The sequence below is a fragment of the Dipodomys spectabilis genome, unplaced genomic scaffold (genome assembly GCF_019054845.1).
Source record: "Dipodomys spectabilis isolate Male_0828 unplaced genomic scaffold, ASM1905484v1 ptg000085l, whole genome shotgun sequence".
NCBI lineage: Eukaryota > Metazoa > Chordata > Mammalia > Rodentia > Heteromyidae > Dipodomys > Dipodomys spectabilis.
In genome coordinates, this window is record NW_024870762.1 from 6,383,608 (window position 1) to 6,409,906 (window position 26,299).

The 26,299-nt window shown below is 50.1% G+C and overlaps 1 protein-coding gene and 1 pseudogene across 4 annotated transcripts in view; both read left to right on the forward strand.

Moving 5' to 3' along the window:
- Positions 1-5,377: 5,377 nt before the first annotated feature.
- LOC122111316 (class I histocompatibility antigen, Gogo-B*0101 alpha chain-like) overlaps positions 5,378-26,299 on the forward strand; it is a 45,109-nt gene continuing 24,187 nt past the window's right edge. For 2 of the 4 annotated variants that reach the window (XM_042684087.1, XM_042684088.1), the window contains exons 1-6: positions 5,383-5,496; positions 5,738-6,007; positions 6,220-6,495; positions 7,168-7,443; positions 7,550-7,666; positions 8,064-8,096. In XM_042684087.1, the coding sequence (XP_042540021.1) occupies positions 5,433-5,496; positions 5,738-6,007; positions 6,220-6,495; positions 7,168-7,443; positions 7,550-7,666; positions 8,064-8,096 (1,036 nt within the window). In that variant the 5' untranslated portion in view covers positions 5,383-5,432. Of the gene's footprint in view, positions 5,497-5,737; positions 6,008-6,219; positions 6,496-7,167; positions 7,444-7,549; positions 7,667-8,063; positions 8,097-8,221; positions 8,270-8,427; positions 8,824-26,299 lie in introns of those variants that run through there. The other 2 variants (XM_042684086.1, XM_042684090.1) reach the window with 2 other exon arrangements.
- Positions 16,508-19,084, forward strand: LOC122111134 (annotated as a pseudogene).

Sequence of the window (26,299 nt, forward strand, 5' to 3'; positions counted from 1 at the left end):
CTTCAGCTCAAGGCTAGTGCTCTACCACTTGAGCCACAGTTCCACTTCCGGCTTTTTCTGCTTATGTGGTGCTGAGGAATCGAACCCAGGGCCTCATGCGTGCAAGGCAAGCACTCTACCACTGAGCTACTTTCCCTGAGTAGCTAGGATTACAGGCATGAGCCACCAGCACCTGGCCCATAATTTCTTTTAGCCATGTCTCTTGTAGGCTCTGACCAGCTCTTGTTTGGTTCTTCTGCCATAGGCAGAGACAGCTCTCAGGGTTCTAAAGCTTCTCTCACAGCTTAAAAAGGTGACAATTATCCTGCGGCTTGGAGAAGGGATCTAAAAGGGATATGGAAGACTCTCTTATGGTTCTATGGGAACTCTGGATTGGGACATAATGTATGTTTGGTCCTTGCTTAGTGTCACACCTTATACTGCTCTGACTTCATGAATATATTTACTTATTTATTTAGTCAGTCATGGGGCTTGAACTCTGGGCCTGGGCGCTGTCCCTCAGCTCTTCACCTCAAGGTGAGCGCTCTACCACTTGAGCCACAGCACCATTTCCAGCTTTTTCTGCTTCTGTGGTGCTGAGGAATTGAACCCAAGGCCTGATGCATGTAAGGCAAACATTCTACCACTGAGCCACCTTCCCAGCCCCTGATTTCATGAATTCTTTTTTCCTTCAATGATGTTATATCCCATTCTGTATTAGCACTGAAAGATGTACAACTTATTCCTGCCTTGTGTCCTCCCTCCTGGGACATCAAGAGCTCCTGGCTTCTCTTTTTGCACCTGGCTTGGACTGGGTCTAAGTGTCTGAATCTTAGAGATACCTGTTAGGTTTCTATCTTTGCTGCCCCCATCTGCCATTGCTCTACTAATAGTAGCACAACTGCTGCCATCCTGTGAGGAAATGAGGAGCCCCACCCAGTCCTGAGCACCAGGACCCTTCCCCACACTGGCCTGGGTCTCTTTCCCCATCCACCTGCTGCTCTAGCAGAAGAAGGGCTGGACATTCCCATATGTGACTTCACTGTAGGTTGCTCTCAGCTATAGCTTCTCAGTTTCCTATTGACAAGGAGAATGTGGATATGGACTTGTTTTTCAAATTCTTGTCATGAGAGCAGGTTGATAACTGAAGGATGAAGGGTAAAACTTGAGACAGAATATAAAACCTGGAAACTGTCTAAAAATCATATGTTTGCTGTGCTTGGTGTGTTGTAGGTAGAGACAAGAGAAGGCAGGTAAGTATGGACAGGGCTGTGAAGAGTTGTCTATGCTGGGTTTTTTTGTTTTTTTTTTTTTGGGTCCAGTCGTGGGGCCTGAACTCTGGGCCTGGGCGCTGTCCCTCAGCTCTTCAGCTCAAGGCTAGTGCTCTTCCACTTGAGCCACAGCACCACTTCTGGCTTTTTTTCTTTTTGCTTATGTGGTGCTAGGGAATCGAACCCAGGGCCTCAGGCATGCAAGGCAAGCGCCCTACCACTGAGCCACCTTCCCAGCCCTATGCTGGGTTTTGATGTAGTCAGTCTTCATCTGGGTCCATCACCATTAACTTCAGGGTCCTGGGAGAAACAGTTGACTGGTAGATATTCTGCTCATATCTAGGGCCAGATCATTAAAATGAAAGCCAAAAAAGCCAGAGAGACCCAGAGGACCATGTTTGCTGGCTGTAGAAGTTACAGAAATGAGGAAAAAGACAGCTCCATCTGAAGAGCCAGGCTCAGCCTAATCCACATTCCAGGGAGCCAAGGATCCAGCAAGAGGCATGTGTCTTGCTTTCAGGGCTCCTGAACAGCAGGCTCAGAGTACCACTTCCATAGAAAGGAGGCTGAGAGGAGTAGCTGGGAAGGAGGCTCAGAAAAGGATGCTGGGTAAGTCATCAAGAAATGAATGAGGAAAAGGAAAACAGGGTCTCCTGCCTGAGCCTGAGATTTCCCACTGATCACACCTAGCAGAGTGGCTGGCTAGGCTCCCCTACAGCAGCTCAGCTTTCCCCCTCTCCAGGGACAACCTGGACATTGTGTGCATATTACCCAATTGGCATACCTCAACAGCTGTCTTTTTGTTTCAGTTCTGAGAAAATATTATTGAATCAACTAAGTGATGGTGGCTCACACCTGTAATCCTAGCTACTAAGAAGGTTGAAATCTGAGGATTGTAGATTGAAGCTATCCTGAGGAGACAAATTGAAGAGACTCATCTCCAAATAACCATGAAAAAGTCAGAATCAAGCCTGTAATCCTAGCTATTCAAGAGGATTGACGTTCAAAGCCAGTCAGAACAGGAAAATCCATGAGATTCTTATATCCAAATTAATCAGGAAAAAAAAAGCCAAAAGTGGAGCTGTGGCTCAGGTGGAAGAGTACCAGCTAGCCTTCAGCAACATATCTAAGGGACAGCCTCCCAGACCCTGAGTTCAAGACCCATCCGTGCTAGCGCACGCATGCACATGCACGCACGTACTCACACACAATACAGACAAAAAATACCCACCATGAAATAAACAATTATTTCTGTTAACTTGGAATTAATTATTAGTATTATAAACAAATCAAGTATTGTTTTATTATTATGATAAAGATGATGTACAGAGGGGTTAGAATTATAAAAGTCACATAAAGAATACATCCCTGGAGCTGGGAAGGTGGCTCAGTGGTAGAGCGCTTGCCTTGCATGCATGAGGCCCTGGGTTTGATTCCTCAGCACCACATAAGCAAAAAGAAAAAAGCCGGAAGTGGCGCTGTGGCTCAAGTGGTAGAGCGCTAGCCTTGAGCTGAAGAGCTGAGGGACAGCGCCCAGGCCCAGAGTTCAGGCCCCACAACCGGACCCCCCCCCAAAAAAAAGAATACATCCCTGTCCTTACTCTCCTGTCCCCACTCATAAGTTGTATAGTTCATTTTCAACATTTGTGTCTAGGGAGTACAGATGATGAATTTGTTCACACCTTGTCTCTCCATTTCTGTCACTTTTTTTTGTTCTTGTTTTTTTTGGTGCCAGTCCTGGTGCTTGAACTCAGATCCGGGGAACTGTCACCTGAGCTTTGGTGCTCAAGGCTAGCACTCTATCTCTTGAGCCACAATACCAGTTCTGGCTTTTTCTGTGTATGTAGTACTGAGGAATCGAACTCAGGGCTTCATGCATGCTAGGCAAGCGCTCTACCACTAAGCCATATTCCCAGCCAAATTTTTTTTCGGGGGATTGGTCGTGCCACTTCTGGTTTTCTGGTGGTTAATTGGAGATAAGAGTCTCATGGAGGGCTGGGAAGGTGGCTCAGTGGTAGAGCGCTTGCCTTGCATGCCTGAAGCCCTGGGTTCGATTCCTCAGCACCACATAAGCAAAAAAAGAAAAAAACCCGGAAGTGGCGCTGTGACTCAAGTGGTAGAGTGCTAGCCTTGAGCTAAAGAGCTGAGGGACAGCGCCCAGGCCCAGAGTTCAGGCCCCATGACTGGACCCCCCCCCCCCCAAAAAAAAGTCTCATGGACTTTCCTGTCTGTAGCCCAACTATTTTAAGGAACTGTTTTTTGTTTGTTTGTTTGTTTTTGTTTTGAGGGTCATGGGGCTTGAACTTTAGGCTTGGATGCTGTCCCTCAGCTCAAGGCTAGTGCTGTACCACTTGAGCCACAGCGCCACTTCTGGCTTTTTCTGCTTATGTGGTGCTGAGGAATTGAATCCAGGGCCTTATGCATTCGAGGCAAGCACTCTACCACTGAGCCACCTCCCATCCCCACCCCGTTGTTGTTTTTGTTGGTCGGAGATTTGAACTCAGGGCCTGGATGTTATCCCTGAGCTTTTTCTACTCAAAGCTAGCACACTATCACTTGAGCCACAGCTGCACTTTTGGTTTTCTGGTGGCTAATTGGAGATTTGAGTCTCAGGGACTTTCCCTGGGGGCTAGATTTAAACCTTGGTCTTCAAATCTGAGCCTTCAGAGCAGTTAGCATTACAGGACATGAGCCACCAGCTTTAAGGACTGTTTCATGTCTAGCATACTGAATACTGACAGACAGAATCCACATGGAACAAATAACTTTGGGTTACAGGTACAAAAGTCAGGTATAGAGAACATTTCTGCTGGGCACTGGTGGCTTATGCCTGTAATCCTAGCTACTTAGGAGGCTGAGATCTGAGGATAGTGGTTCCAAGCCAGCCTGGGCAGAAAAGTCTGTGGGACTCTTATCTCCAATTTACTACTAGAAAATGGGAAGTGGCGTTGTGGCTCAAGTGGTAAAGTGCTTCACTTAAGCTAAAGAGCTGAAGCACAGCACCTAGGCCCAGAGTTCAAGACCCAAGACTAACCCCTCCCCCAAAAAAAGAGTACATTTCTTTTTGGATGTCATTCTTTTTGGTCACCCCTTCTCTTGCTCTCCCAGTTTTTCCTTTCTGTCCATCCACAAGTTGTATAGTTCATGTTTCACATTAGTGTCTAGTGAATACCAATAATGTATTTGGTCATTCTTTGGCCTTCCATTTCTGTCAAATATTTATTTTTGCCGATTCAGGGACTTAAACTCTGGGCACTGTCCTTGCGCTTTTCTTTTTTTTTTTTTTTTGGTCGGTTGTGGGGCTTGAACTCTGGGCCTGGGCGCTGTCCCTCAGCTCTTCAGCTCAAGGCAAGCTCTCTACCACTTGAGCTACAGCGCCACTTCCGGTTTTCTGGTGGTTTATTGGAGATAGGAGTCTCACGGTCTCTCCTGCCCAGGCTGGCTTTGAACCGCGATCCTCAGATCTCAGCCTCCTGAGTAGCTAGGATTACAGGCGTGAGCCACCAGCGCCCGGCTGTCCTTGCGCTTTTCTACTCAAAGGTAGCCCTCCATTATTTTGAGCCACATCTCTGCTTTCAGTTTTCTGCTGGTTAACTGGAGATTAGTGTCTCAAGAACTTTCCTGCCCTGGCTGGCTTTGAACCTCAATCCTCAGATCTGAGTGTCCCCAGAAGCTAGCATTACAAGACATGAGCCACCAGCTTTAAGATCAGTTTCATGTCTCACATCCTGACTACTGACTGACAAACCCGCACAATACAAATAAACTTGGGGGTCACGGGAATGTATGCCTGTGCAGACATCATGGAAGCAAACCATGTGAGAAATTCTGACTTGGTCCCCAGACCAAAACCCATAAGAGGCTGGGACAGAGTGCTGGTGAAGGAGGACAGGGACCAGGACAAAGTCCTAGGTGACCGGGCCTAGATCTCAGCGTCTCACAGCCAGAGCTGCTCTGGGTGGGGAAGTTCAGCACTGGGGATTCCCAGTCTCCCCAGTTTCACTTCTTCTCAAACCTGTGTCGGCCGCTTCTGCCCGGACACTGGTGACACGTTACCAGCTCTCGCGGCTATTGGCTGTGGGGTTCTAGAGAAGCCAATCAGTGTCACTGGGGTTCCGGGTTCTAAAGTCCCCCGCGGAGCTACTGGCACTCAGAGTCTCCCCGGATTCTGGAACTGGGCTCATGGCGCCCGGATCCGTCCTGCGGCTGCTGTCGTGGGTGCTGGCGCTGACCGGGACCTGGGCGGGTGAGTCTGGGGCCCGTGGGCAACACGAGTCCGCAGGGTAGAGCGAGGGGTGGCGGTGGGGTGAGGCGCCGTCGGGGGGCAGGGCCCGGGCAGCCGCGTCCCCGTCCCCTCCGCCTGACCCGTCCTCGGTGCCCTCGCTGGGCGCCGCCGGGGTCATTCGCACCCCCTTTGCGTCTCCCGCGTGCCGAACCCCTTCTCCGCTCCCGCCGCGCTCCCGGCTCTCACCCGCGCCCGCCCGCAGGCCCCCACTCCCTGCGGTATTTCGACACCGCCGTGTCCCGGCCCGGCCTCGGGGAGCCCCGCTACATCGAAGTCGGCTACGTGGACGAGGCGCAGTTCGTGCGCTTCGACAGCGATGGCGCGAACCCCAGGATGGAGCCGCGGGCGCCGTGGGTGGAGCGGGAGCCGCCCGAGTACTGGGAGCGGGAGACGCGGAACTGCAAGGACAACGCACAGACGAACCGAGTGAACCTGCAGACTCTGCTCGGCTACTACAACCAGAGCGCGGACGGTGAGCGACGCCGGCGGGTCGGAGGTCACGACCCCTCCCCGCCTCCCGCTGACCAGCCCGAGCCCCCGGGGTCTCAGGACTGAGGTTCAGCCCAGGCTGCGGGCGCTGCGGGGGACCGGCACCCCGGGAAAGAGCCGCGGGGTGGGGCCGGTGTCCTCTCCGTGTAGGCCAAAGTCCCCGCGGGGCGCGGGCTGACCGTGGGGGCGGGGCAGCTTCTCACACCATCCAGAGCATGTATGGCTGCGACGTGAGCGCAGACGGCCGTCTCCTCCGCGGGTACCATCAGCACGCCTACGATGGCCAGGACTACATCGCCCTGAACGAGGACTTGAGCTCCTGGACCGCGGCCGACATGGCGGCTCAGATCACCAGGCGCAAGTGGGAGGAGGCCGGTGTGGCAGAGCACTGGAGGGCCTACCTGGAGCACAGGTGCGTGGAGTGGCTGCGCAGATACCTGGAGCACGGCAAGGAGACGCTGCAGCGCACAGGTACCAGGGCCCGGGGACTCCTCCATCTCCTGTGGAAGTCCCCCTCCACTCCCACAGCCAGAGAGGAAAAGGGACCCAGCCCACCACACCCCTTCCCCTGCCCAGAGAACCATGAGCCCCTGCCTTCCACATGCTGTGTCACACAGTGGCTCTGGGCGCCACCTTGACCTCACCACAGTGAAAGACTCTCTCTCTCTCTCTCTCTCTCTCTCTCCCTCTCTCACTCTCACTGTCTCTTCCCATCTTCCTCTCTTCCCTCTCCCCATCTCTCCGTCCATGGAGGGGAAGACTGTCCCTGAAACAAGTGTACAGCTGGCTCCTTCCACTCTGGCAGTGGCCCTGGGCAGCACCAGGAGGCTCTCAGCATTTGTCCTCAACCAGGACCCATTGTGGCTAGAAGTCTCTTCCAGTGCTTTGGAGAAAGTCTCTCTTATCTCCACCCAGGACAGAGCAAAGTAACTCTTCAGAAATCAGGGGCTTCTGGCCATGGTGGTGTCAACTGAGTCTAGGACTCTGCAAGGTTTAGGAGATGATTCCAGAAGCCGAGTTCCAGCCTGGATCATCCATCCCTCCCCCACTCGCTGTGCTGTGTATCCTCAACATGGTCAACTGACCTGCACGGTGGTCCATGGGAGGCAAGGAGATGCATCTGAATTTCTGGGTTCTTCTCAGATCCCCCAAAGGCACACATCACCCTCCACCCCACCTCTGAACATAAGATGACCCTGAGGTGCTGGGCGCTGGGCTTCTACCCTGCGGAGATCACCCTGACCTGGCTGCGGGATGGAGAGGAGCAGACCCAGGAAATGGAGCTGGTGGAGACCAGGCCTGCAGGAGATGGAAGCTTCCAGAAGTGGGCAGCTGTGGTGGTGCCTTCTGGGGAGGAGCAGAGATACACATGCCATGTGCAGCATGAGGGGCTGCCTGAGCCCCTCAGCCTGACATGGGGTAAGCAGGGCTGAGGGTACAGAGCACAGCTGTGCTCAGAGACAGCAGGAGGCATGTGCAGCTCTCAGCAGGTAAGGACTCATCCTCCTTTCCCTTCTCTTCCCAGAGCCGCCTGCTTGGCCCACCATTTCCCAGACTGGCATTGTCATTGGCGTGGTCATCTTTGCAGTTCTGGTTATTGTAGCTGTGGTGTTTTTAGTGCTGTGGAGGAAGAGGACTGGAGGTAGGAAGGTGGAGGTCTGAGTTCCTGGGCCACTTGTGGGTTTCAGGCCCCAGGCAGAAGTGTGAGCTGCACTCCTAATGGGAAGTTGCAGCACACTCAGGGCCTTCCCCAGCCTGACAGCTCCTCTTCTGTAAATCACCTGCAACACGAAGGACACAAAATTCCCCCTCCTGAGGGTGGTGATGGGAACTGATTGCAGCACTCAGGCCCACAGGGACTCAGCTGCCCACTGAGCTCACACTCCAGGAGGTCCTGGGGTCTCTCTTCCCAACTGTTGCACTCCTTCTCCTGATGCTTCCATGGTTCTATGGTCACATTTCTAGAAACTTCCCTGGATTCATCCAGGCCCTCATAGCACTGCTTGTGTCCTGCCTCTCACATGGTGTTTCTCCTACAGGTGACAAGAGAGAAGGCTATGATAAGGCTGCAAGTGAGTGCCATGGGGGAGGAGGTGACCTTTGTTGTGGTGCAGACAGGACCTGTGGGAGCTCATGCACCCCAGAATTTCTCCAGTGATGCCTGTGTTCTCTAACCAGTTCCTCTCTTCCACCACAGGAGATGACAGTGACCAGGGTTCTGATGCTTCCCTCAGAGCTGAAAAAGGTGACAACCTGCAGACCCTAAATGGGGGGCAGGGCTAAGGCCCAGGGAAGGCTGTGTTGTAGTTGCAGGGTCTATGCATTGGGTGTTAGTGGCCTGCTCAGAGTGTGTGGCTAACGGTGACTGATCTGCATTGTTGTGCGTGTTCTTTTCTCCTGCAGTGTGACACAGCTGCTTTGTGTGGCTCTGAGAGGCACAGCATTTGTTCCTGCCTCTCCTCCTCCCTCCTGGGACATCATGAGCTCCTGACTTCTCTTCCTGTACCTGGGTTCTGACCGTGTCCAGGCTTCTGTGTGCTGTCAGCATCCTGTGAGGAACTGAGGAGCCAGCCCAGCCCTGAGCACCAGGACCCTCCCCACACTGACCTGGGTCTCTTCCCCTCCAGCTGCTGCTCCAGCAGAGGCGGGGCCAGGGCTTCCCCAACCCTGACTTCACTTTCCCTTGCTCTGAGCTGCAGCTGCTGCTTCCCCACTGATAAAGAGAATGTGGATGTGGGTCTGTGTTTCAAATTGTTGTCACAGAAAATGGTTGAATAAATCAATGAATGATTCCCAAAACTTGAGATAGAAAATCAAACATGATTACATTCCAGAATCATCATGTTTGCTGAGCTGTGTTGTGGGCGGGGCCAGGGTTAGCCTGAGAACAGGCAGGTGTGGATAGGAGCTCAGTGCATTCTGGACTGTCATGTATTCAGTCCTCACCTGGGTTGTGTTCCCTGCGCCTCAGTTGTGTTGTTTTCCTAGAACCTTCTCCATGAGCACCTATGATCAGAGGGGCTTTTGCTTTGTCTAGGACACAACACAGACTGTCCAGGTGAGACTAGGCTCAGGCCTGAGTCCTCTACTAAGACACTATCAGTTCTTCTCCATACTTATGTCCCTTCTTGTCATCCTGCATGAGCTGGTGTCTTGTTGGCCTTCTGGGTGTCCTGTGACAGCAGCAGGGGGTGTGTTCCTGTCACTGCCTCCCAAAGCACCAGGCAGCCTTGCACAGGGTGTGTGTGGTGAGGAGAAAGGCAATGTGAGGCAGCTTGCTTTCCTTCTAGCACTGCTGCCTCCAGTGTGGGTCTGTGCTGTCCCCAGTGCCCTCAAGGGAGCCACCTGTGGGAAGAGCAGAGAGGAGGGATGTCAGGTTTCTCCTGTGAGCTCCCTTCCTGATCCTCTGCATCTTCTCTGCCCACCTTCCCTCCACCTGCCCTCAGCTCTGGTTAGTTCCAGCTCTGCTCCCACCCAAATTCCTGGATTGAAGAGCAGAGTCAGGAAGGGATTATGGTCCCCATCTTGATTGGCTGAGAAGATCTGGAAGTTAGTGTTTTTCATGTCCACTTGTGTGTGTCAGGGCATTTCAAAGAGAATGGGTCATGAGAGCTCTGACCTAGGGAGAGTGTCATCAGGTGGTAGATTGAAAACCTGAAGAGAGTTCTGGAAGCTGGTGGACTGTGGTAGTGGGACTCCACTGTGTGTGGGTTCTTGGGGATTGTGTTTTCTCTGCACCCTGTTACTGCCCTGCTCTGCCTCCTGCTGCCACGAGAGGCGCTGTGCTTCCTGCTGTGCCCTGCCTTCCCTCTAAGGCTGACTTGGTCCTTTCAACCCTGACCAAAACACTCCCTTCTGCTCAGCTTCAATCTCAAAAACAAATTAACACAGGAATCTCCTGCCAGACAGCCAGGCCTGTGCTCTGACTACTTAACAATGTGGTTCTTAGGCCTTTGGCATTGGTCTGTAGATTGAATTTGGAATCCCTCCGGAACTCAAAGGAGTTCAGAACTGTCATGCTTGTGGAGCATGTGTGCTAGCAGAACAGACAGGTGTCATGGTGTGTAAGAGAGCAAGGAAGGACCATGACATGCAGGAGGAAGGCAGTGCTACAGAGCAGGTGACATGATGTGGGTGTGGGGACAGAGCTGACTGTCGTACTAGGTGTTCATCATGACCTGGGAGGGAAATTTTATTTTTTGGGGTCCAGTCGTGGGGCCTGAACTCTGGGCCTGGGTGCTGTCCCTCAGTTCTTCAGCTCAAGGCTAGCACTCTACCACTTGAGCCACAGTGCCACTTCCGGCTTTTTTCTTTTTGCTTATGTGGTGCTGAGGAATGGAACCCAGGGCCTCAGGCATGTAAGACAAGAGCTCTGCCACTGAGACACCTTCCCAGCCCCTTGATGGTTTTATTTTTTTGTATATGTGGTAGTCCTGGGGCTTGAACTCATGGCTTGTGTGCTGCCCCTCAGCTTGTTCTTGGTCAAGATTAATGTCCTCTTTGAGTCACAGCTTCCCTTCCTGCTTTTGGGAAATAAGAAGGCCCCCAACTTTCCTATCAGTGCTGGTTTCAAGCCATGAATCAGAGAAGTCTGCCTCCTGAGTAGGTAGAAGTATAGCAGGATCCACACTACGTGATGTTGATAGTGATTTTCTTTTTGTGTCATTCCTTGCGGCTTGAACTCAGGGCTTGGGCACTGTCCCTGACCTATATCACTCAAAGCTGGTATTCTATCATTTGCGTCACAACATCACCTCTGACATGAGCCACTAGCGCTCAGCTGGCATTTTCTTTTTGCCAGTTTTGGGACTTGAACTCAGGGCCCGGGCACTGTGCCTGAGCTTCCTTTGTTCAAAGCTGTAACTCCACCCTTTTAACAATAGTGCCACTTCCAGCTTTTTATATGTGGTTGGAGGAATCAAAGATGGGGCTTTATGCATGTTGGCAAACATTCTACCACTAAGCCACATTTCCAATCTCTGAAATGTTTTTTGAAGTCGAAGAAGATGTTTAATGAAGAGGGGAAAAAATGGGTAGATATACAAATGTCCCAGAGTATAGGTTTGATCTATCCAGGCCTGTAGTTTGCAAATGTGACCACACGATGGCGATATAAGTCCAGCCTTTTTTGGGGGGCGTGGGAGGACCTGCCTAGGGGCCTGAAATCTGGCCCTGGGCACTGTCCCTCAGCTCTTCAGCTCATGGCTAGCGCTCTACCACTTCAGCCACAGGGCCACTTTTGCCTTTTTTTTTTTTTGTTTGCTTATTTGGTGCTGAGGAATTGAACCCAGGGCCTCATGCATGCAAGGCAAGCACTCTACCACTGAAGCACCTTTCCAGCCCCCAGTCCAGCTTTATTGTTGTCAGTTTTTTGTTTTTAATCAATGTAGAACCATATAAATAAGTGCTGAAGCCTAGCTCTGGTGGATCATGCCCAGTATCCTACCCACTCAGGAGGCTGAGATCTAAGAATTGCCATTCAAAGACAACCCAGGCAGAGAAGTCCATGAGACACATCTCCAATGAGCCATAAGAAAACCCAAGGAACTGCTGTGGTTCAAAGTAGTACAACACTAGTGTTGAGCAAAAGAGCTCTGAGTTCAAGACTCAGAACAGATAAACAAAAAAAATACCCGCAAACCAAACAAACACAACCCACCCCCCACAATACTGCTGACTAGGCAGGAAGTTGCCCACTTTGGTACTTGCAAACTTTGGGTAAATACAGCCCTTTGGAGGCATAGGCATGTATTGCTTTGTACATGGCTGGTATTACACTCAGTTTATCTCATCCATTAAAATCTGTGTAAGTTTTTGGGTCTGTTGGCCTTTTCACAATTTGGAGGTATGAGGCTGCATTGTGCTTCCCAGAAAATTCACACAGCAAGTAACAAATTCATGACCCCTGTTCACTTATTCTCAGTAAGTGGTTTGGATGCCATTGTGGTCAATTCCAATTTATACTCTCAATAGGTGCAGTGGCCCCATTGGTAGTAAAATCATTATTTAAAGCCTTTCTTGACATCTAATTTATTGGTAGGACTAAAACATGCAGGTCTGAGCTAAGTGCTGGTAGATCACATCACTAATTCTAGTCACCTAGTAGGCTGAGATCTGAAGATTGTGGTTTAGCATCAGCCCAGTAAGGAACTCCTGAAGACCTCTATCCCCAATTAACCCCCAAAAAGCTGGAAGTGGACTTGTGAGTCAAGTGGTAGAGGATTGCCTAGAGTAAAAGGTCAGGGACAGGCCTGAGTACAAGTCCCAGGATCAGCACACACACACACACACACACACACACACACACACACACACACACACACACATACACGGAGAATGTAATAAATCTGAAGCAGTTCATACTGTACAAGAGTTCCCAGGGATGCTGAGAAGTGCAAGGAAAGGCAAGAGAAGAATCTGAGCAATTGGAAGGAGAGCTAAAAGCGCTTGGAGTTGTCATTTCTCCACTTTGCAATGCAAACAACAGGGCTCCTTCCTTCCAGCAACTAACATTGATTAAGTGTCCTCTGCCTGCCAACCCCTGGGCTGCACTGCACAGAACACGGGGAACCCCTTCCCTCAAGGAGACCTCTTTGTCCACATCTAGCTGGGCCAGTGTCCAGGGACAGGCCTGCCACCTGCAGGCTGCTCCCTGCTGTGCTGCAGCCCTGTGCAGGTCAGGTTGTGGTTCATTCTCCCCTGGGAACCTATGAGCAGCTGTGCTCTCTTGGGCTCAGTGCACTCTCCTGCTGTCTCCCTAGTTCTCACTATCCTGGCCACCTGACCCCATCAGCCCCAGTTTCTCTGGCTTTGCAAAGTCCTCTGTGATAGGTTGGAACCTCTGTTCTAGAAACATATTTGCAGTGTCACAGACAAACTCATGTGGCTACCCAGGAAAGGAATTTCCAAATGCTTCCCAGCTCTGGGTGAGTAATAAGTCTCAGCGTTCCCAGAGTCAACCAGGAATTTGCACTTGTAGCATTATCAAACTCACAACACATTAGCATCATTCAATTCAGCAAAACACATTCTTCTGGTGCCAATGTGGAGGGGCCTGCCTGTAACACCAGGTGGGAGAAGTATGCATGATCTGCATAGCAAGTTTAAGGCCAGCTGGTGCCACATCACTCAGTAATTTAAAAACAAACAAACCAAACTATTTTGTGGCTGTCCTGGGTATTGACCTCAGGGCCTGGGCACTGTTCCTGATTGTTTATTCTCTCTCTCTCTCTCTCTCTCTCTCTCAAGGCTACCACTCTACCACTAGAGTCACAGTGGCACTTCTGGATTTGTTGGTAGGTAATTAGAGGTAATAGTCACAGACTTTCTTGCTCAGGTTAGCCTCAAACTGCTATAATCAAATCTCAGCTTCCTGAGTAGCTAAGATTACAGATATGAATACCAGTGCCTTGGTGAATAACCAAGGCTATGGATGTAGCTCAGTGGAAGAAGACTTGTGCTTGACTCTGGGTACAAATCCCCAGCCCCAGAACAATAAAAGTAGAATAAAATCCCCTCTGGAAGTAAATTTTATGACCCCATAACTCTCTCAGGTTTGGCTCAACTATTGCAGTCATTTACACTCAGCCCTGAGCTGAAGGAGATTCCCTTCCTGTGCCCTGGAGAAATGCTTCCCAATCCTTAAGCAATGAGACAGGAAGAAAGGGCACCACCAGAGTGCAGCAGCCGAGACAGAGGAATCTAGTGATCAGTTTTGTGCCTACCAATGTAGATAGAACTAGAAAAGTGCCAGAATGTGTAAACAACAACAACAACAAATAAAACATAAAACCCCAGCAATGACAGGATACAGTATTTTTTGCAAAAGAAGGCAGAACTCTGAGAACAGCTTCAGTGCTGCCTGTGTGGACAACTGCTTTAAGAGGCAGCAAGCAGGACTACCCCAGCAAGGCAGGTGGATGATGATGATCTGCTTCCTTAACCATCCATGCCTGACACCTGCTCACCCTCACATGGGCCCTATGGACACATGACCCTCACCCACGTTCTTGCCAGACCCCGGGATTCCACCCCCACCATCCCCACCAACACCAGCAGCGCCAGCTCCAGAAGCAGAAGCAGGGACCCCGCGCCCCGAAGCACAGGCAGAGTGGAGCTTTGTTGGAGCACTGTTAAGTTCTCTTGGAGCATGGTTCTTGTTAGGCCTTGTCAAGCCCTGCGCTGAAAGTTTCCTTCCTCTAAACGTGCTGTGGTGTTGGCAGAGATTTTACTTTCCTGCTGAAGTCCGTCCCCGCCCCATGTCCAGCTGCCTGGAGTGAAGGCCGCCAGCCAGGCAGCTTGGAACCCACAAGGAGCAGCATTGGCTTGGGGTGTGGACAGCAGCTGCGGGCAGGGCGGGAGGCAGCAGGGACGGCACAGCGCATCGCAGCCACAGGAGCGGGCTTGCTCGGCGGGGTGGCGAGGACGGGCCATGGGCGGCTGGAGTCAGCAGGAACCGACCTGCAGGCCTGGAGTAGGAGGAAGGCATCAGCGGCCATAGTGAAAGTGAAGCTGGCATCTGCCCCACAACAGCACTGCAAAGCTGGCAACCAGGGCTGTGCGGGAGTCGACGCTAGAGGGCGCCACCCGCCGTTTTAAGGCGGGGCCGCGGAGGGGCGGTGTTTCTGGAGTTGGAATTCAGGTGTCCAGCTTGCTAGGCTGGTGCTCTCCCCCTTGACACTCACGTGGAGTCCTATTTTCGTGTAATTGCTGAGAAAGAGTCTCTTCAACTTTTCTGGTGAGGCTGGTCTCAAACCTTGATACCTCTGCACTCAGCCTCCTGAGTATTACATTTATAATCATGCCAATCAGCCCGGCTCTGGTGGCTCACAGCTGTCATCCTAGGCACTCAGGAGGTTCAGATCTGAGGTTTGTGATTCAAAGCCAGCCCTGAAAAGAAAGGCTATGAGACTCTGATCTCCAATAAAGTACTCAGTAAAAGCTGAAGTGGACTGTGGTGTGAGTGTAGACTGCTAGCCTAGCCTTGAGCCAAAGAAGAACAGGGACAGTGCCCAGGCCCTCAGTTCAAGCCCCAGGAAGGAGAAAATATATAGTAATGAAAATGAAATAGTACAATTTACACCATATTAATACAATTTAAGTGTAATATAATATGATTTGTTTTTATACTACTGTGAATTAGTTAATGCTGAGGGATTAAAATGGTTGTTTTATGTGAAATATATCTTACTGATATTACTAAGTATGTAAGGTCCGCACCTGGATGGCAAGCCGACTCCACCCTCCTCCAAGCAAAGTCTCCACCCAGTACCTGCATTACCATCACATCTGCATCTGCTGAGGTTCTATCTGAATTTGATGTGGCCACACCTTTCTCTGCCCATACCCTAGATAAGGCCTAGCCCAGTTACCAAAGCTCTTTCTCAGCCCTTTCCCAGTCCTCTTAGCTCTTTTTCCAAGCTCTCTCTCTTTCCCAGCTCTCTTTCCAACCTCTATTCCCAGCGCTGTCTCTTTCTCAGGCCTTTCCCAGCGGCATGGAGTGCCAACCTGGCTTGGTCCCAGCAGGTCTACTGAAAAAAACTACCCCTTACCGGAATACCACCTGCATGGTGCTGTTCTTACTGGGCTACCTCTTTTTTTTTGGGGGGGGGGGGGTGTCCGGTCCTGGGGCCTGAACTCTGGGCCTGGGCGCTGTCCCTCAGCTCTTCAGCTCAAGGCTAGCTAGCGCTCTACAACTTGAGCCACAGTGCCACATCTGGCTTTTTTCTTTTTGCTTATGTGGTGCTGAGAAATCGAACCCAGGGCCTCATGCATACAAGGCAAGTGCTCTACCACTGAGCCAGCTTCCTAGCCCCTGAGCTACCTCTTTTTTTTTTTTTTAATTTTTTTTTTTTGTCGGTCATGGGGCTTGAACTCTGGGCCTGGGCGCTGTCCCTCAGCTCTTCAGCCCAAAGCAAGCGCTCTACCACTTGAGCTACAGCGCCACTTCCAGTTTTCTGGTGGTTTATTGGAGATAGGAGTCTCACAGTCTCTCCTGCCCGGGCTGGCTTTGAGATCCTCCGATCTCAGCCTCCTGAGTAGCTAGGATTACAGGCGTGAGCCACCAGCACCAGCTGGGCTACCTCTTTTTAAAAACCTAACAAGTAAACTATGCACTGGCTAGGCACTGCCGACTCACGCTTTTAATCCTAGCTTCTGAGGAGGCTGAGATCTGTAGATTATAGTTCAAAGTCACCCTGGGCAATAAAATCTGAGAGATTTCATCTTCAAGTAACCAGTAAAAAGGCTGGGCTTGACTTGTGTCTCTAGTGGTAGAGTCCCAGCTAGGCAAGCAAGCTCAGTTTGTTAAGAAGCCCTAGGTTCCAGACAGATGGAGAGAGAAGGAAGAGAGACAGAGAAAGAGAAAGAAACAGTGACAGAGTGACACAGAGAGATAAGTAAAAGATCTCCTCTTACCTCCTGTTTTAGTGAAATGTGTCAGCCTTTGCTGCCTTGAGTAGACATCATGCTGTGAGATGTCAGCATGGAAGCAGGGTCAGCATTACTTAGCTGGCTCTGGGCCTGGCAGAACTTTCACCCAGACTCAGGGCAGATCCTGAAGCAGTGTGGGCCAGCAGGTGTGATGACACATGCCTGTAATCCCAGCACTGGGGAGGTGGAGGCAGGAGGAATGAGTTCAAAGCCAGCCTGGGCTTCATACTGACACATTCCTGGCTGGGGGTGGGAGGGGGAGGAGTGTAATATAAGCAATGTGGAACAAGGAAGTGCAGGGACTAGACCCCTGCCCTCCCAGAGGCCTGGCCTGCACCAAGCTAACCTTGAAATATTTGGGTGAGAGTGCTTTAACTTTTTTTAGCACTGAGTTTGACTTCAGAACCTAGCAAACTAGACAAGAAATATTCCTCCCAAGCTTAGCAACCCTCATTGAGCACCTTTGATATGCAAATTACCCAACCCACCGGATTCAATTGCTGAGACCCTACTTGCCTCAGGGCCAAAGAGCAGCCAACTAAAGGCTCCTCAACCCCAACAGCTACAGAGGATTCACACAGGCTGATTTCAACCGGTTCCTTTCCCTTCTCTTCCTTTTTTTTTTTTTTCCATTTTGATGGCTGGAGGTTGTCCTGGACTTGAACTGAGGGACTGGACGATGTCTCTGAGCTTTTGTATTCAAGGCTAGCACTCTACCATTTTTTTTTTTTTTGGGGTCTGGTAGTGGGGCCTGAACTCTGGGCCTGAGCGCTGTCCCTCAGCTCTTCAGCTCAAGGCTAGCGCTCTACCACTTGAGCCACGGCGCCACCTCCGGCTTTTTTTCTTTCTTTTTTGTTTTTTGCTTATGTGGTGCTGAGGAATCGAACCCAGGGCCTCAGGCATGCAAGACAAGCACTCTACCACTGAGCCAACTTCCCAGCCCCAGCACTCTACCATTTTAAGCCACAGTGCCACTTCCTGCCCTTCTCTTCCTAAAAACCCACACATTCCAAGCAGCTCAACAGTTTTAACTCTGCCCATTCATGAACATGGGAGGTCTCTTCCATCAATTCCTTTGGTCTTGTGTAAGTTTCATGGTAGAGGTCTTCATTTTTGGTTAGGCTTATTGGTATGTATTTTAATATAAAAATAGTCTGGGGCTGTGAATGTCACTTAGTTGTAAAGTGCTTGCCTTAGATGCATGAAGCCTTGGTTCAACACATTACCACATACACAGAAAAAGCAAGAAGTGGCACTGTGACTGAAGTGGTAGAGTGCTAGCCTTGAGCAAAAGAAGAAGCTCAGGGACAGAGCCCAAGCCCTGAATTAGAGCCTCAGGTCTGGCAAAAAAAAAAAAAAAAAAAAAAAAAGTTGGAGGCTAGTGGCTCATTCCTGTAATCCTAGGTACTCAGGAGGCAAGGTCTGAGGATCATGGTTCAAGGCCAGTCTGGGGAGAATAGTCCCTGAGACTCTTTTCTCCAATTAACCACCAAAGAACCAGAAACGAAACTGTGTCTCAAGTGTTAGAGTGCTTGTCTTGAGTTGAAGAGCTCTGAGACAGTGCTCAGGCCCACAGTTCAAGCACCACAACGAAACAAGAAAGAAAGAAAAAAAAAAAAGACCAGTTTTGCCTATTCTACACCAAGGCCACAATCTCTGTAATCCTGAAGATGGGGCAGGATGGCTGAGATTGGTGAGCTGCTGTCTGTCTTCACATCCACAACTTGTGCTTCATCAGCAATCATCTCTCTCAAGACTGCAGGAAAGGTTAGGACAGGACACTGTGCCTTCAGGAGCAAAGTCATTGTGTTTGACATGATACATCAGTGTTCTCTGAGCTACAAAAAATAAAAGGAAATCCTCCCTTTACAAACTGACAAAGGTTAAACGTTGTCATAGTGCATGAACCAAGGAATGGAGGAAGAGATCTGGGCTTAATACAATGTCCTCATTTCCACTCATCTACAGCTGCTTTCGTGACTGCATACAGAAATTGAATTAGCTAAGATGCACTCTAATATTTTTTTTGGGGGGGGGTCCGGTCGTGGGGCCAGAACTCTGGGCCTGGGCGTTATCCCTCAGCTCTTCAGCTCAAGGCTAGTGCTCTACCACTTGAGCCACAGCGCCACTTTCTGGCTTTTTTTCTTTTTGCTTATGTGGTGCTGAGGAATCGAACCCAGGGCCTCATGTGTGCAAGGCAAGCGCTTTACTACTGAGCATCTTCCCATCCCTGCACCATAATATTTAGTAGGGCCTTTGCTCTGCCTCTGCGTCCCCTCCTCGTGGCTGGTGTATCACAAGGGAATTTGGAGCTGCTGCAGGCTGAGATGCATGCCATGGAGAAGGTGTCCAAGGCCCACAAACTAAAGAAACAAAGGGCAAGGCAGGTCAGGGAAGCCCAGGCTGAAATGGCACAGCCCGGCCTGCAGAGGGAGATAGAGCTCAAAGCCAAGGAAGCTGGGCACTGGGATCCCATGGCAGTTGCAGCAGTGAGGAGAAGGAGACCAAGTAGATGAGCATCCTCTAGAATGACTTCCAGCAGAACAGGGAGGAAGTTCTAGAACACCCCTTAGCCTTTGTGTGTGACATTCAATCAGAAATCCACAAGCACTGTCACATCCATGAATAGGACAGGAGAAGCTCCTTTCGATGGGTGATGTGTAGACGCCCTCTGCTCTGTTCTGGGAGACATTCCATCATTTCTGGACGCTGTAGTAGGTCCCTGCACTGTTTGCAGAGTAGCCAGTCTAGGTTCTTTGTATAAATTTGGTATTTATCCAAAGGGTCATCTTTTTGCCTCTTATTTCTCAGGGATTTAATGAGTATATATTGTCTGTTTTCCTAGGTCTTTAGACTCAAGCAATGTGTGTCACTTTTTCTTTCTTAGATCTTAATAGGATCAAACCAAAAAGTATAATGCAATGAAGAAAGAAGGAATCAAGGAATGTTTTCCCTCACACCTTCTAAATAGGGGATTTTTCTATGCAAAAGTAGTAAGTGGTGATTTGTAACTGGTACAAAGCAGCAGCCAGCCTTAAACAGTCTATTCTGGCTAAGTGTTAGAGCAATGAGTCCTAATGTATTGTTTGGGCTGCTGTTAGTTTACATTAATCAAAATGACTAGATGTTAGGACTTAAGAACTTATTACATATTACTGAATCATTTGAGTAAAACCTATGTCATGTGTTTAAAAAAAAAACATTTGATAGGGCTGAGGATGTGGCTTAGTGGTAGAGTGCTTGCCTAGCTAGCATGCATGAAGCTCTGGATTTGTTTCCTTAGTACCACATAAACAGAAAAAGCTACACATGGCACTGTGGCTCAAGTGGTAGAGTGCTTCTCTTGAGTAAAAGACACTCATGGACAGTGCTCAGGCCCTGAGTTCCAGCCCCCAGGACTGGCTACACACACACACTTGGTAGACATGAGGACGTGTCCTCAAAAAATATATATCAGAGGGCGGTGCGAGCACGCCGGAGCAGAGGCTGGGGCCGGGTGGAGGTCAGGCCTGATGGGCGCTGCGGCCCCCGGCCCCCAGCGTGGGGCCCCCGGCGTTTGGGCCGGGTCTGTCTCCTTGCTCTTTTCGGCAGGACCCCTCCGTCCAGGGGCCGGCGCGGGCCTGGGCGCGCTCCCTCCCGCACGTGCGCGGCCGGGGGCAGAGGGAGGAGCGGGGAGACCCCGCGGGGCCTGGCGAGAGCCGAGGCGCCAGTAAGACCCTCGGGGTCGCGGCCGGGGAGGGGGGGGAACCTGCTCAGGCCCAGCCCCTTCCTCCCCTCCGCCCCCGCTCGCTTGCGCACGCCTCGCCGTTGGACCAGGGGCGGCCGCCGCTGCCGCCGCGGGACGGGGCGAACGTGGACCCCTCCGACAGCCCGAGCCGCGGCCGCCTCGGAGACTCAGACCCGCCGCCGTCGCCGCCGCCTCCCCACCCCCCGGCCCGCCGCGGAGCGGTCCGTCCTGGCCGGCCCCGCCGAGCCGCGCGCCTTAGCCGCAGGTCGCGCGGAGCAGTGGACGCCATGGCTGGAGCCGGTGCGAGGCGCTGAGGTGCTGAGGCGCTGCCGCGGGGCCGGAGCCGGAGCCGGAGCCGGAGCCTGCGGCGCGCGGGCTCGACCAAGCAAGCGAGCGGGCGGGGGCCGGCGCGGCGATGTGCCCTGAGGAGCGCTGCGCGGCTGGGCTGGGCAAGCTCCGCTCCTGGTGGCATGTGCCGACCATCGCGCACTTCTGCTCGCTCTTCGGCACCGCCTTCTGCCTGCCGGACTTCGAGATCGAGGAGTTAGAGGCAGCTCTTCACAGAGATGATGTGGAGTTTATCAGCAATCTGATTGCCTGCTTGCTTCACGGCTGCTATCAGCGAAGGCCAACTTAAAGGAATTCTACACAATCAATGAGATCAACAACCTAGTCAATCCAATTTAGTTATTAAGAAGGCAAAAGCAATGGATTGGCTGCATATTTGATCCAGTTTTGTTATGGGAGATATTTCAGTCAGAGAGTCATGGCTATAAATTTTCTTGGAGAGGAAATCTGGGTGGAAAAACAAATAGTCATGTTAGCTAATAAATGTTGCTTTTCAAACCTGCAAAAAAATATATATATATATATCATAAAAAAATATATTGAAACCAAACCCCAGTGGCTCAAGTCATTAATCCTAGCTACTCAGGATGTTGAAATCTGAGGATTGTGGCTCAAAGTCAACTAAGGTAGTAAAGCCCATAAGATTCTTATCTTTAATTAAGCACAGAAAGCTCCAAGTAGGGGCTGGGAAGGTGGCTCAGTGGTAGAGCGCTTGCCTTGCATGCAGGAGGCCCTGGGTTCGATTCCTCAGCACCACATAAGCAAAAAGAAAAAAGCCGGAAGTGGCGCTGTGGCTCAAGTGGTAGAGCACTAGCCTTGAGCTGAAGAGCTGAGGGACAGCGCCCAGGCCCAGAGTTCAGGCCCCACAACAGGACCCCCCCCCCCCAAAAAAAAAGCTGCTAGTGTACCTGTGGTTCAAGTGATAGGGTAGTAGACTTAAAAGAATAAATAAGGCTGGGCGACAGTGGCTCACACATATAATCCCAGCTACTCCGGAGACTGAGATCTGTTGGTTCTGGTTCAAAGCCAGCCCGGTAGGGCTGGGAATCTGACTTAGTGGTAGAGTGCTTGCCTACCATGCATGAAGCCCTGGGTTCGATTCCTCAGTACCACATAAACTGAAAAAGCTGGAAGTGGCACTGTGGATCAAGTGGTAGAGTGGTAGCCTTGAGCAAAAGAAGCTCAGGGACAGTACCCAGGCCCTGAGTTCAATCCCTAGGCCTGCCAAAAAAAAAAAAGAAAAGAAACTCCTGTATGGGGGTTGGGGGAATGGGAGGGCAAGGATGGGAAGGGGAAACAAAGGAGGAGGCAACAATGCTTGATAAGAAATGTACTCATGGGCTGGGAAGGTGGCTCAGTGGTAGAGCGCTTGCCTTGCATGCAGGAGGCCCTGGGTTCGATTCCTCAGCACCACATAAGCAGAAAAAAAAGCCAGAAATGGCACAGTGGCTCAAGTGGTAGAGTGCTAGCTTTGAGGTGAATTGCTGAGGGACAGTGCCCAGGCCCAGAGTACAGGCCCCACGACTGGATCCCCACCCCCACCCCCGAAAAAAAAAAGAAGGAAATGTACTCATTACCTTGCTCATGTAATTGTAACCCCTCTGTACAGTATTTTCACAATGATAATAATAATAAAAAGCCAGCAGGAAAGTCTGTGAGACTCTTATCTCCAATAAGCCACTAGAAAACCAGAGTGGCGCTCTGGCTCAAGCGGTAGAGCACTTGCCTTGAGCTGAAGAGCGCAGGGACAGCACCCAAGCCCAGAGTTCAAGCCCCATGACTGACAAAAAAATAAAAATAAAAAAAGCTGAGACAGCACTCAAAATCTTAGTTCAAGCACTAGGATCAACACCAAGATAGATAGGTAGCTCCCCAAAAGAAAGTCTTGTAAGTAGAATATGGGCTGGTCCTGAACTTAAACTCAGGGCCTCAGAGCTGTCCTTGAGGGTTTTTTGTTTTTTTTTTTTTCTCTCTTAAAGATAGTGAAAGCCGGGCACCAGTGGCTCAGGCCTGTAATCCTAAATACTCAGGAGGCTGAGATCTGAGGATCCAGGTTCAAAGACAGCCTGGGCAGGAAAGTCCATGAGACTCTTATCTCCAATAAACCACTAGAAAACCGGAAGTGGCGCTGTGGCCCAAGCCATAGAGTGCTCACCTTGAGTTGAAGAGCACAGGGACAGCGCCCAAGCCCAGAGTTCAAGCCCCACAACTGACCAAAAACAAAGAAACAAACAAACAAAAAACTAGTGAAGTTAGGAGGTTGGGTCTAAGCAATATGCTTGAAGCAATAGGCCTTGTTCTTACAACCATCTTGGTGCCTTGCTGGGCACAGGGTCTTTCCACACAGCCCTGAAACACTCTAGAGCTGATAGAGGACATTCTTGGGATTACACAGGTGTCCTGAGTTGCTAAGCTCCAGGAAAGTCTTCCTTCCCTTAGATAATTGTCTTTGCTTCTTTTTAACACCTTTATTAGGTATAAGTGTCTTCATCTGGTTATCTTTGCTTCGGTACACTACTTTTGTTAAGATAAATTCCTCACAACTTATGTGGATTTGGACTGTATAAGCTTTGTGCTAGCTGCATTTGCAGCTGCTGGTCTTTGAGAAAGACTTTATCAGCAGTCTACCTGCTCTCCAATAAAGACTCCTAATTGGGCCTCTTAAGTGGTGGCTTCTGTGTTTCTTGACCTGAGTTCCCTCACAACACTAGTACTCTACTACTTAAGCTACAGCACCATTTCTGACTTTTTGGTAGTTAATTGAAGATACTAGTCTCACAGACTGAACCTTGTTCCTTGGAGTCACTAGGATTCCAGGCATGAGCCACTAGCAACCAGCTACAACGAGATATTTTCTTTTTCTTTTTTCTTTTTTGTTGGTCAAGGAACGTGAACACAGGGCATGAGAACTGTCCCTGAGATCTTTTACTCAAGGCTATTGTTCTACCACTCTGAGCCACAGTACTACTTCTGGTTTTCTGGAAGATAAGTGGGGATAAGAATCTAACAGACTTTCCTGCCTGGCTGGCTTTGAACCTCTATCCTCAGATTTAAGCAACTGGTGGCTAATGCCATCAGAACTGGCTAATTAGACAGTTTAAACATAATTAGTCTACAACTACAAAGTGCTACTCTTAATAACATTTACCTTTTGAGCGAGTCTCCCATTCTTCAAAGCATACAAGCAAAGAGTAGAGTCAGTATAACACATACACAGAAGTCCACATTGTAAAGGGTATAAAGATTTGCAGCAGAGTGAGAAGACGACTTTGGTTCCTTTACACTGCATACAAATGGTTTGAATTCAGTGGGGTATCTCTGTGTCCACTGTCTGGCTATCCTGTCATATTCTGCTCTGTTGGGCAAATACTGAGTGACTGTGCTTCCAACCACATTATCTGCAAGGTTGTAGTGTGTCAGAAGGGAACAAGATGCAGCTAACCCTGTATACGTGTGTAAGGATGTTGGGTCTGAGGGTTCCCTGGTTCTTGACTGCTGTTTCAGTGGTAGATTCTGGTGTGGAAAGTAACCTTTGGTGGTTTAAGCAGATAATCTGATGGAAAAAACAAACAAAACATCAGCAGAACCCGGTGGATCAATATAGCTGCTCCGTTCACAAATGGCATCTCCTTTTGGGTCAGCAATGCAGTTAGCATGAGGAGCAAGGGACATTTGGGCTAGCTCCTTCTCACTTCTTTGAGCACTAGTGGATACCTAAGCAGGGATTTTGCTAGACTTTGGATTTGCCTCTCCTGGGTGGTGCAAGTTTTCTTTCTTCCTCTTCTTCAGGCTGTGGAGCAGGTGGCTCTCACTGGGGTCTGCATCAGAACTGTCACTGCTGGTTCTGGATTCTCATCATCAGACTTTGGCCCATCCCTGGATATTTGGTGAAGTGATGGCTTGTTAAATTTCTGGACGAGGGGCACACACCGGTTGGTGCCATGCTTGTTTGTGCTCTGTGCCTCCTTTCAGCCAGGGAATGCACACATCCACCCTTCCCTGCTGGATGAGCAGATGGTTCCAGTGGGCTGGCCCTGTGCTCTTGGCTGCAGGTGCTCTTGGCAGGGAGGACATGCAGGTGCCATCTTTTCCATAGTTTTTCTTTTAACAAGCTTTCCTCTGACCTTTATGATGTTCCTGTCTTGCTGGATTCTCTTGCCAGACACAAGGACCAAGGCCAACTCATCTATCCTATGCATTGGACTGGACTAGGGTTAAAGTATGACTTTTCCTGATTTGGATGACCTGAAAGGTAACAGATATTGGCACTGTGGGGTGCTCATTGCTATTTCTGAGATCTCTTCTTATGTTACTCGACTTGCATCCAACAAGCCTGTCAGAAAAGAGCTTAAGGTTTGAATGAGCAATGAGATTAAGAGACAGGAGGTTTTATTAAAGTAAACCTGAAAGAGACTTAGCTCTGACTAAGTGACTTGCAGCCATAGGCTGCAAGTTTTCATGAAGATAAGCAGGTGTGTGTATGTGTGTGTGAGTGTGTGTGTGTGCACTTGTACATACGTGTGCATGAGCATGCAGCTGATGAAGAGAGGGGGCTGCTGCTGATTGGCATGTGTATGTGTCTGTAAACAGACAGGAAACTGGAACCAATTGGTGACAAGTGACAATTGTTTAGTGGGTTTAGGACAGTGAGGCCTGGTGGCAAAGCTGTTCCTTATTCCCATCACTGAAGAAGCCTACTCTTCACCAAGAAGCACTCTTCCATGGCTTGGACTCTGCTTACTTTTTCACACTCCATATTAGATGGCAGAAGTTTTGGAAACAACCCAGATGCCCAACTCCTGAGGAGTGGATCCAAAAATTGTGCTACCTATATACAATGGAATATTATGCAGCCATTCCAAAGGACAAAATAATGGCATTTGCAAGGACATGGATGGAACAAGAGCAATTTTTTTTTAGATAGGGCATGGGGCTTGAACGCTGGGTTTGGGTGCTGTGCCAGCATTGTTTTGGGCTAAAGGCAAGTGCTCTACTGCTTGAGCCACAGCGCCACTTCCAGTTTTCTAGTGGTTTATTGGAGAGTTTCACGAACTTTCTTGCTCGGGCTGGATTTAAACCACGATTGTCAGATCTCAGCTTCCTGAGTAGCTAGGATTGCAGCTATCAGCCACCAGGGTCTAGCTAGAGCAAATTATTATTTTTTTTGGGGGGGAGGAGGTCCAGTCGTGGGGCCTGAACTCTGGGCCTGGGCGCTGTCCCTCAGCTCTTCAGCTCAAGGCTAGCGCTCTACCAGTTGAGTCACAGCGACACTTCTAGCTTTTTTCTTTTTGCTTATGTGGTGGTGAGGAATTGAACCCAGGGCCTTGAGCATGCAAGGCAAGCGCTCTACCACTGAGCCACCTTCCCAGCCCTAGAGCAAATTATTTTGAGTGAGGTCAGCCAAGAACATATAGACAAAGGCCACTGGTCTAGTGGAGGGCTTCAACTTCGCATCCCTCAACAGCTCTCTTTCTCTTTCAGTTCTGAGAAAATAACATGGAACCAGCTGAGTGATGGTGGCTCACATCTGTAATCCTCCGGAGGCTGAAATCTGAAGATTGTGGTTTGCAGCCATCCTAGACAGACAAATCGGAGAGACTTTTCTCTAATTTCCCATTAAAGTCAGAAGCAAGGCTGTAACTGTAGCTCCTCAGGAAGCCGAGATCTGAGGATTGACGCTGTGGTAACCCAGTTTTCCCTTTCTTTTGGACCCCACTTGTAGTCCCATCTCTAGCCTCCATTAGAGATTGCTGCTGTCTGCTTGGCCCT